At 47.0% G+C, this 11,145-nt stretch overlaps 2 protein-coding genes across 3 annotated transcripts in view; one reads left to right on the top strand and one right to left on the bottom strand.

The window, feature by feature from the left end:
* Positions 1–11,145, bottom strand: part of AIM2 (absent in melanoma 2) — a 128,096-nt gene that overhangs the window by 107,980 nt on the left and 8,971 nt on the right. The window lies entirely within an intron of this gene.
* The window catches only part of CADM3 (cell adhesion molecule 3), a 30,126-nt gene continuing 21,697 nt past the window's right edge, over positions 2,717–11,145 (top strand). The window contains exon 1 of one of the 2 annotated variants that reach the window (XM_003795214.3): positions 2,717–2,999. In XM_003795214.3, the coding sequence (XP_003795262.1) occupies positions 2,918–2,999 (82 nt within the window). In that variant the 5' untranslated portion in view covers positions 2,717–2,917. The remainder of the gene's footprint in view (positions 3,000–11,145) is intronic. The other variant, XM_003795215.2, reaches the window with a different exon arrangement.

Here is an 11,145-nt window from a genome sequence, read left to right as displayed (position 1 = left end):
AAAGATTATAGGCATGGGAACATCCACATCAGCATAGGAGAAATTACCCTTTCACTCTGAAATACAAAGGACTGAGAAATTTCTCAAGCTAGACACAGCTCTCAAATATTGAGAATGATTCTCCTTAACCTTCCTGCCCCCAAGGGTACTACCTACATACTATACTGGTAACTGGTAACCAATGCTGGTAACCCCTTTACCAGCTAACTGTAAGCACATAGAGAGTCACTTAGCTTTTCTGAGTTTCATTTTCCTTGTCTGTTCAACAGGAGTATTAATTAGATAATCTTGAAGCTCCCTTACAACGCTAATACTCTTTTATTCTATAATTCTAAAGCCAATGACTGCTTCCTATTCCCAGGACCTAAACTGCTGCCAAACTGATGCTGATGATGCAGAAAAGGGATGAGCAGCCAGTAGGAAAAGAGCATTCCAGAGTCTCATTTGCTAGCTCTTAACAGTCCCTCTCCAAAACAGCTTTCCCCTTGGCAGAGGGTGGGCCAGACCAGCAGTCATTAGAGAATTAAGGGGGACAAGCAGAAGGGGATCGCAGCAGAGCAGCAGATGGAAAAGATGACTAATTAGAGGACTTTGGGACCTAATCCCACATCCCAGTCCCACCCATCCCCACTCTCATTCCCCTCCCCCTCCATTAACCTCTCCTCCTTTAAGCCTGCTTGGATGATCTCTAACGTTTCTTCTAGTTCCAAAGATAATGCTCTTTACCCACTAAGACCCTTTAACTGGGATAGATGGATCCTTCCCCTCTGAAGCTAATTCTTTTTTAAAACACCCTACTCTGTCCTTCACACTACATGACTAACCTCATGCTCACCTGGTCCCTCTTCTGACAGAAGGTCGGCTCCTTCCCCTTATCTCTCATCCACTCCTTCTCTAGCCAACCCAGACTCTACTCTTTTCTCTCTCTCTCTTCCTCCGATCCAGATCCCCACATCCCTCAACTATACCACCCCTCCACTTTGAAAGAGTCACAGGGCTCTCTGACATCTTGAATCGAGATTTCAAGATGTCAGAGAGTCCTATGGAGGCAGAATGGTTTGGAGTTATCAGGCAAGGCAGACAGCCAAAGATGCTCAAAACTACTCTGCAAGAAAATCATAACTACCCAAGCACTCACCAAATGTTTAAGAGGCAAGCAGAGTTCTTCTCCCAAAAAGTATAAACTCTAAAAAAAATAAGAGAAAAACAGTAGGCCAGCATCCGCCAATCCTGAGGGATCTCCCTAGAGGATATTTCCTCTTGGCCTCTCCATCATTGACTGCCATTTATATAGGGCTTTAGTGATGGCAAAGTACTTTCCACGACCTTGTTCTTGAGCTCCTGGGTAACAGGCATTAACTACACCACCACAGAGGGCTAAGGAACTCTATTATAGAGAGGGGAAAGATTACCCAAACATTAAGGATTAGCACCAAAAGGCACAGCTATCCCCACAGAAAGAGAACTCTCTAGGATTTGAAAGCTGTACACTTAAATCCTTCATCTAGGGACAAAATATTAGCTTCGTGGGATCAAAGACACTTTAAAAATCAGATTGCCTCATACCTTAGTCAACACTAGCATTTCTTGGGTAGGTCAGTTAACCTCCCTTGAGCTTCAGTTGTCCAGATAGTCTCTAAGAATTCTTATATCACGAAAATTATATTATTCTAGGATTCTAAAATCTTGAAATTTATTCCCAAAACCTAAGTTTCAGAAAAATTGACCCAGAAGGACCCTTTCTGGAAAGGGGCCTCATTCAGAGACCCTAAATCACAAAGAACAGCAAACACCGGGGATTTGGGCCACCTGAACCAAAAGCAGGTACACACACTTGGCCTCTCTTTACCCAACCTGCACCTGGCCTCAGAGGCGAGGGCGGCACTTGTCACAGGTGCACTGGTCTTTAGGAGGTCTGTGGATCAGAACATTCATCCTGGAATGTCTCTAACTAAAACTTGTGGCTATCAAGATATTCTGAAAGATTGAGAAGAAAAACATGGGGAGGAAGGGCTGGGGCCAAAGGAGTGAAACAGGGAGGGTTAAGGAAGAAAACTGAGTGGCTTTGTAGGGCTTATTGGTTGGAGAGGAATCCGAGGTGAAAACACGTTTTTCGAGAGTAATTTTTTGGACAGGGGATCGAGGGAGTATTGGTTCCCAAGTCCTAAGTGTTTGCTGGAAGATGCCTTTCCAGGGAGATTGCCTGGGGCCACAAATTGTTGCTGGACAGATAACTAGGGGCTGGGGCAGAGAAACTGGGGATGTCAGTGTTTAGGAGAATAGTGAGCAGTGAGGATTCCTGTTACCCCCCCCACTGGGGTGACGTTCCCAGGACATATATTCACAGGGAGACCCCAGGGATTATGGGGATCCCCAGTTGCCAAAGGGTGGAGGGCGGAGCCGGAGGACTTCGGGCTAGTGGGCACGCCCTAGCCCAGGCCTGCAGTGGCTGCTCTCGCCAGCTGGCCCACCGCCCTGCCCGACTCCCCTCCCTCCACCCCAAGCCTAAGAGGGGTGCGCGCGGGGTCCCACTGCTGAGCCAGCTCCCTCCCTCTGATCCACACCCCAGCTGGGTAGGCTGAGCTCCCGGGGGGAGAGGGTGGAAGGCACCACCAAGGCACGGAGGGGGTGTGGGAGGCGGGGGGGTGGGGAATGCGGCAGTCTGGCCCCCCCACGACCAGCCCAGCCCCCCGTCAACCCCCCTCCACCTCCAACCAAATGGTTTGCTCCGAGCGCCCTATTTAATCCCCGCGACTGCAGCAGCGCCGGCTCCCTCCCGGTCCCCACCTCGGCCCCGGGCTCCTAAGCGGCTCCGGGGCGCCCTTTCGGTCAACGTTGTAGTTTGCCCCCTCCCCAGCCCCAGGCCCCGGGAGGCAGGCTCTCTAGCGCCCAGCCCGGGAGCCGGCCGGGAAGCGCGATGGGGGCTCCCGCTGCCCTGCTCCTGCTCCTGCTGTGCGCCGGCCGCTGGGCGCCCGGAGGGGCCAACCTCTCCCAGGACGGTGAGTGAGGGAGGGGGCGGCGCCAGGGGAGGTGGGGAGTGACCCGAGGCGGGGGTTTGGACTGGGAGGCGGGCGGAGGGAGCCTGTTGGCTTTGTTTGGAATCCGGGGTTAAAGTCGTCAGCCGCTGCTAATACCCTTGTGTCTGTCTCTGAGCATCCAAGTCTCCGTGGACCACGGGGTGTGCCGGCGTGTGCACCCTCCTGCGTACACCTCCGAGTGTGTGTGTGTCTGCGTGTGCACCGGGGTCTGGATCTCGGGGTGGATTTCTGCTACGATCAGCCCCGGGTCTGGATGTGTTGCTGTCCGTGCGCGCGCGCGTCTGTGTTGGTGTCTGGCTCTGCGTTTCTGTGTCAGATTCTGTGTGTATGTCTGTGTCAGTGTGTGCTGGGGGCGGAGTGAGATTCGTGGATGTTTCAGCCAGGGCGTGTGTCGGGTGTTTGTGTATGTATGTCTGTAAGGCTTGGGTACCCAGTGCAACCCCCAAACTGCCGTCTGCAAACATCTCTATCCCCCGCCCGCCCCCCATCCGCGGCTCAGATCCGAGTGGGCAAAGAAGGGGGCCTAGGTGAGGCCATTGAGGGGGGCGTGGGCAAAGAAGGGGGGAGCTTATCCTTGGACCAAAACAACAACAACAGGGCGGAGGGTGCCCAGGATGGCAATATCCCTAGCGGTGGAAGAAGCTGGGAAAAGAAACCCAGACAGCAGCGGAGGGGGGTGGGAGGGAGGTTGAGCAAAAGAAAGCATCAAGAAATTTGGGGAGGAGAATGCATTGAATAGCCAGAGCCTTCCTGAGCTAAGCATTGATTTCCCCCCAATTTGGGGTGGGATAGTACACTTATTCCCTTTGCCCCAGTCTGGAACTCAAGCTTTCTTTGGTTAGAAATGGTAGAGAAGAAGGCAGGGGGGAGGCGGGGCCAGGGGTGAGGGTACTTGGGGAAGAGCCCCTCCCACCCTGGGCTGGGCTATGTAGGTCAGCGCTGTGGGGGCACCTCAGCCTTCTTAAGGGCTGCTGAGGGTTAATGGGGTGGCATGAGGGCAGTTTGTAGGGTGACGAGGAAGGAAGCTCAGAGCCTCAGGTCAGCGGAGGAGGGAGGGCAGGCAGTGAAGGGACTAAAGGAATGCGTCCTCCTCACTCCTGTGCCCGTCAGAGGAGGGCTGGGGTGGAGGAGGGGGAAGGGGAACAGGACCTCTGCGGAGCACAGGGAAGTGAGGAGAGTGAGGGGGAGGGTGGTGGCTATGCCCGGCCAGATGCCAAGGAAAAACAGAAAGAACCGCAGGGGAGGAGAAAGGGGAGGTGGCTCTTGGGCGATGGACCCAGCGGCCAGCAGGGATGGGCACAGGGCGGGGCGGGGGTGGAGAGGGGAGGGGTTGAAACTAGGAAGGATGATGTAGAGAATTTCATCAGAGGAAAACAGGCGAAGAGCCAGGGTGCTGGAGGAATAAATAAGTGCTCCATCTCGCCTGACCTCCTCCCCCAGACCTGTCTCCATCAGGATAAAGGAATTCCCCTGGTGGGGGTACCCTGGGGATCCCCTCCCTGCAGTTGGCTGGCTCCTTCCACCTTCTACCCTCAAACTCCCCACAGGGAGTTCCTGCCCTAGTCACCACAGAGCCTGCAGCCCCTCCTCTCCCCTACATGGAGTCCCCTTCCCCAGAGGATCACAATGATGACCCTACTCACTGAGGAGCTGGGAGTCCTGAGGGAAAGCAGGCTGAGCAGCAAGGCAGAGGGAAGCTGGTGGGTGCCTGTGCCTCAGTAATGACCCTCCCACTAGGCTGACTTCCAGCTGCAGCCCCTGGCCTTCCCATCCTGCTAGATGAGTTTTATAAAGAGAGGCAAGACTGACCCAAACAGCAACTGTTGGGCACTGAGAACTGAGGGTGAGAGGCTGGGACTTAAAAAGAGAAGGAGATCATCCCAGGAAGCTGTGAGCCCTTCTAATCTAGGATGTAAACACTAGAGACTCCAGTAAATCCGGATACTAGCCAAATCTTTCTTCATCAACTCTTCTTTCCTGTTCCTCAACTTGGGGGCCCAGCCCCTATTCAGGCTTAAAGTTGAGAGGCAGAAAAATGCTCTACCATATTTAGAAACATATCTCAGAGCAGTGGCTTAAGAAAACGAGTAGAAGGCGGTACCTCCAGAATGGGTAATTTCCAGAGGAGAGGCGGGGAAATGGGAGATGGTGAGGAGTCAAGTCAAGCTTCGTTTTTTTTTTTTAGAAGATGATCTCTACAGTGGACATCTGTCTGTTGTGCAGTGTGATGCATGAGACATCACCACAATATCTTCTATCTTGAATTAATTCTACCCCTCTGTTTCTGGATCTAAGAAGACCAGTGCTGATGGGGTGGGAGGTAGATGTACAGATTTAATGCTAATGGATGGTAATCCTGAAGGCTTTTCTAACTAGGATCATACGAAAGTTGATCTAGGCCTGCTGAGGCCTCTGAGCAGAAAATCAGGCAGTGTATATCTCAAGTGGTAATGTTTGACCAAAACAAGGAGAGATGTGGTGTGAAGGCTTAAGGACAAGATACCTGAATACACTGATGCTTGAATGGTCAAGGGTATTGTGACAGGTTGGCTATTTCCATTTAAAATAAGAAAAACAAACTTCATGTGCTGCTGACATATACAGTGTCATAGAGTACAGAACAAATTTTTAAGCTTCTAAAGGCTGACCAAGGACTGAGAGGCTGGAAAAGGGCAAGCAACCAATGCCCGGAACTTGCCATTAGTGTTGTGGCTAGAAGCTCAGGAACCGTTAAGACGTTCGGAATTTGCCACCTGCCCATCCTCTCACACTTCTCTACTAGTATTGGCAGAAATTAGCAATTTATGGGACACAAGGCCTATGAACTTAATGTACCCTACGGTCATGTCTCTGAGAGAAGCTTGACATTCATCACTGTGACCAAGCTTCTTTGGATTTCTCTTTCCCAAGTTACTTCCAGCACTCTGTGAGTTAACCTAGTGCAGAGGAAGATGGATGGATAGCCTTGCTTTGCATCAGGCCAGATGATAGCAATTAAACCTTCCTCTGCACTTCCCCACACATGAATATCTTTTCCTTCCCCATAACCTTCTATCCACTACCATCCGTGCTGCAGCCCCCAGCCAGGTGCCCAGGGCAGACATCATTCTCATGTGACAGAGAAGTCCTATAGGCATTTGCTCTAGGGCTGCCCATGGATCTGTTTTCCAGATCGGCTCTATCCAGATTCTGTTCCTAATTGCAGCTCTAACTGTGCTGTTCTCTTCCATGTCCCTTCCTGATCTCTTCCTAGTTAGAGCTGTAACTCTTGAGCAGAATATGTTTTCCCTTTAGACAAGTGCATATTACGGCACAGAAGCTGAGGAAACTCAGTGGCACAGTAACACTGGAAAAATAGAATTCAATTAATTTCATGAAGAACCAATCTGTATGATGTAAGGCCCAATCTACGGAATGTCAACTTCCTACCCAGAAGTTATGCCAAACATTCCATCCTAAGTTCTCCCTAGGTCTGGACGACTCTGTAGGTTTTAGAAGTTTTAGTAGTTTCCTTTGGGGCAATGGCTTTCTCACTTAAAGAACAAAAACATGTGAAACTCCTTTGCCAAACAGATTCCAGGAAAAATGCTCTTATTGAAACAGAGAAGTAAAACAGATGAAAGAAGAAATGCTCTTATTGAAATAGAGAAGTAAAACCCACAGCCCTTTCCCCTATCTTAGCGGTTTCCTCATTCTCCTACAATCCTTAAGGCACTATCTGGGGTTCTGCTGCACAGTTCAAAATCCTCTGCCCTAGACTGATAGTAGAATGAGCCAGCTGGCTACCCTTAGGCTCTCTCTCCTTCTTCTTCCTTGGAAGAAGAAGAAAGGAGGTCCAAATCTAATTTCAAGAGTGCCTTGTTTGAGATATTCATTATTCACTTGGAGAGAGTGACTCATAGTTCTGCAGCCATAAAATTTCACAGACGGCATCTTTTTGGTATTCTGGTTACTTTGAATAGCAGACCAGGTAGTTGTGCCATTGCTCTGTAAATACTCAGGTTTGATTGTGGTCCTCCCTGCTGCTACTTCTCTCTTGCAGGCCAAATGAACTGCAAGATGGAATCAAAAGCTGCTTTTCCTTAATTACATAGAAAGAAAAAAATCTTCACACATATCACCAGAGAAATAAAACCCCTGGGGCTGTGGCTAGTCACATCCGTGTTGTTTCCTACTCCAGTGGAACTGTATACTGGCTCGACATTTTTTGTTGTCTAATTCTCATAATGGAATTCACCTAAGGATGGTGCTCTAGGTTCTAGATTCTCCTTGAAAGCAAGTTGTGGACTGGACCAGCTCCTTACTGACCACCGAATGAAAAAAAAAAAAAATCAAGGTTATTAGAAAGCTTGGGTAATTATATCTTTTCTTTTAATTTTCATGTCAGAACTTAGTGTTTCATGTTTAGCTATTGGCTATAGGCCCATATACTGGAACATTTTGTTTCCTGTACGAGGTCATGTCCTCGAGCTCCACCCATAAGCCCTGAAAATAGCAATCCCCATGAGAATGTTTATGAGAAATAGAGAGAAGAATGCCATCAGAAAAAAGTCTGAGAAGCTAAACATCAGAAAAAGATTCAGGTCTCTAAGAGCTTGGCCAAATTAAGTACAAACACCCTATGTCATTGTAAAATAAAGAACAGGTCTCTGGGTAAAAGGTCTGTTTCTTCCTCTAAGGTTAGCAGTGGTGATTATTTTTCACAAGGTCAGAGCCAGCTGATGCTCAGGGCTTCTATAACTACCAAAGTGCAAACCACTCCAATCCTGCTATGTATGATAAGGAGATCCATGCCCTCTAGTACTGAGAAGCTCAGATCTCAAGAGTCTTGAACACATGAAGTTGTTGAAATTTTTACAAAATAGAGGCTCAGCAAAGGTACACGTTCTTCACTGAAGCAGTGACAATAGTGAAGAGAGAATCATTTCCCCCTTTACTAAAATTTCCCTAAGCCTTAGGAGAGTGACCAAATCTCCCAACTTACACAGAAGCCTCTGTGTCCAGAGAATAAGTTTCTTAAGAGGCATGATCACATACCTTTTCTCAGGTATAATTAAGTATAAACAATTTACAGCAATTTTTAGTAGATTAGGGCACTCTGACTCTGATATATCTCATATCCTATCTGATGATAACACACATTTTGGGTTTCTGGTGCCCTAATATCTCTGAAGGGGCTCAGGCTCTGTTCCCTCATTAGAATATAAGCCTAATTTTATTCATGATAAATTAAAGCAACTTAAAAGCACCTCCATCATTACTAACACCTACATATTTTACATAATTACAGAGGCTCATGTTGACAAACTCAGTCTGGCGGTGGTCCTCTTTTTTTTAGCACAATCTCTTGGATGTCCTTGTGTATCTATCTGACAGCTTCAGACAAAGGACTTCAGGAGGTCTGCTAAAGCAAGTGATGGGTGTAGACTGATCCTAACAGAAGTCCTGGTGTCTGTTCTTTCAGTGTGTGTGCTTGGGAGCCAACTGCCCCCTGTGATCCCAATTCCCCTGCTCTTTGTGGAGCAAACTACCTGTGCTTTGAGCTCTCCATGGTACTAGCCCCTGACAGAGTCACTCCAGGCACTTCTTGTTGCTCTCCATGGTCCTGCTCCACCTCCAAGCTTCATAACCTTCTCCATAGAGCAAGTCTGGAATCTCCCTCCCCCTCCACAAACATACACACATGAACTTGGTTATGGTCCTGAACTGCCTCACCATGAAAAGGGAAACAAACTCTGAAATAGAGATCTGGGCTGTCCTCATGGCCTTCTAATCACCTGTAGAAAGTGGACAAAAGAGCAAGTAATTCTGAGGTTTAAAAAGAAGTGCTAAAGCACTTTTTGAGCTCAGGAAACTGAGGTCTACAGTGATCTTAAATGGCCTCAAGAGAATTAGATGTTTTTTCCCCGTATCTTGACTCATAGATTAAAAACAGAAGTACAGATAACTGTGTTTTAGATTGATTTAGTATTGCTCAAATACAATAACCACATAGAGCCGTTCTTCAGCTTCCATGGGGGATGGGTTCCAGGACCTCCTACGGATACCAAGATCTGAAGAAGCTCAGGTGCCTAATGTAAAATAGAGTAGTATTTTCCTATAACTTTTTCACATCCTCCCATATACTATAAGACACGTCTAGATTATGCAGAATACCTAATACAATCTAAACTGTGCAAACAGTCGATATACTCTATTGTTTAGACAATAATGATTAAACAGTGTGTACATGTTTAGTACAGATACATTTTTCCTCCAGTATTTCCAATCTGCAGTTAGATGAATGCACAGGTGTGGGACCCATGGATACAAAGGCTGGCTGTATTCACCGTAAATGTGGAATGTAAAATGTGTCCTGGCAATTCATAAGCATGGACCTCTTAACAGCACTCTGAGCCTGACAACCAGCCTCTGTCCTTTATGGTACTTATTTTCCATTTTCCCTCAACCTTAGCAAATATAGAAACAATACATAATAATAGTTTATCAGAACAGATAATGGAGAAATCCAATATATGATAGGCCTCGAAAACAAATATCAAAACCCTCACTCATTCCCCCACCCTTTTAACCACCTTGTGCAGAACTAAATGGCCTTAAATATAACCATCCCACCCTAGAGTCCAGGCCACTGGCCATACCTCAGTAGATGTCTGTTTAAACTGGACTCTGCTATGCTTTGAGGGTGTCCACCAATAAGCTGGTGATGTCAAGTGTGACAGGGAGCCAAGAATGCTCAGTCCCCGTCAGTCTTAGACTAGCCAGCCTGTTTCTCATGTCCCACTAGAGCTACATAAGCTTCTCTTCCCCTAAATGCTGATTTTTTCCATGTCAATTTCTACATAATAGGTCATATAATAGTTAATACTCATGAATAACCCACAGTCTAATTAGAGAGACGGGCTTCCAGAATGAATTTCTAGGACCCCTTTTTCATGTTCTCCTTTGAAACAAGGAGAAACTCCGTCCCTCAAGGACAGGTAATGGGAGTGATTTATCTCTATGAACGAGCCTTCAGGAAGACAGAACTAGAGTTACAGTAACAGCTGGAGTATCTCCCATCTCCTCATCTCTCTAAGCCCACTGTTCGCATGAAGATCAGATGTGTTTCAGAAAGATTCAAATGCAGACATTCCACCCTATTTGTAAGTGTATATGTCATCCTTCTATGTGATCTCTTACCTCTGGGATTCTTTAACCCTGTCATCTCTCCCCATCTTTCTCCCAGACGTCTCCAAGAGAATGATAAGAAAGCTAAATAACATAAAGAACAAACTGAAATGCTGTCTTCTCTAAGGATTTATTTTCCCTTTCCCCAGCTAGACTTACGCTAATTGGGTATTGATTGCTAATTATAAGCACCTTTAGCTCATTTACTTCCAGTTCAGGGTCAGGAAGGTCAGGTGCATCACCTTGCCCTAGGGGGGAAAAAAAGGAAAAAGAAATGAAGGCTGATGTCTCAGCCATTCATCCCTAAGCTAGCCATTGCTTATCTTGCCCCTTTCATCATGTAGTCCCAGATATTGGCAAGGTGAGGTGGAGAATTAGCACTTCTAGAACCAGATTTCATTGGCAATATGCAAACTCTTATTTCATATGTTTATTTTTTTTATTTTCTCTGCCCTGGCTCTCTGCTTAGAATTCTGATTCTAGAATTCCAGCCAAAGCCTCAGACAGGGTACAAATCTCCTGAAGGTGAACTGGTTTATTGAATCTCTGACTTAAAGGCCTGATATTTCTCGGAAACCTACAAGACTCCAATAAGTACATCAATGACAAGTAACTTGGGACTTAGCATAACGGTCAGTCTTTGAAGGGCCTGGAGCTGAGTTCTTGAGTTATTATAAAATGATGGGCCAGTTAGACCATCTGCTCCTATTCATTTTTTTTCCCAGCAAATGCAAAAATTGCAAGTGGAACAATTCCACTCACTAGTTCTTACTCTACTTCTTAAGGATAAAATCTTTCCAAACTCATCTTGTTTGTATCCTCCCCTAATCTTTATTCTGTAATCTCACACAAATATAAAAATCACCATCACCAAGCCCCTGAGCCTCCCATATTTTCATCTATCCTCAACTGCTGCTTAATGCCAACTCTTTTCTGG

Source organism: Otolemur garnettii, unplaced genomic scaffold (genome assembly GCF_000181295.1).
Source record: "Otolemur garnettii isolate 467f Iridium unplaced genomic scaffold, OtoGar3 scaffold00091, whole genome shotgun sequence".
In the NCBI taxonomy this organism is placed as follows: domain Eukaryota; kingdom Metazoa; phylum Chordata; class Mammalia; order Primates; family Galagidae; genus Otolemur; species Otolemur garnettii.
This window is presented reverse-complemented; position numbering and strand designations above follow the sequence as displayed.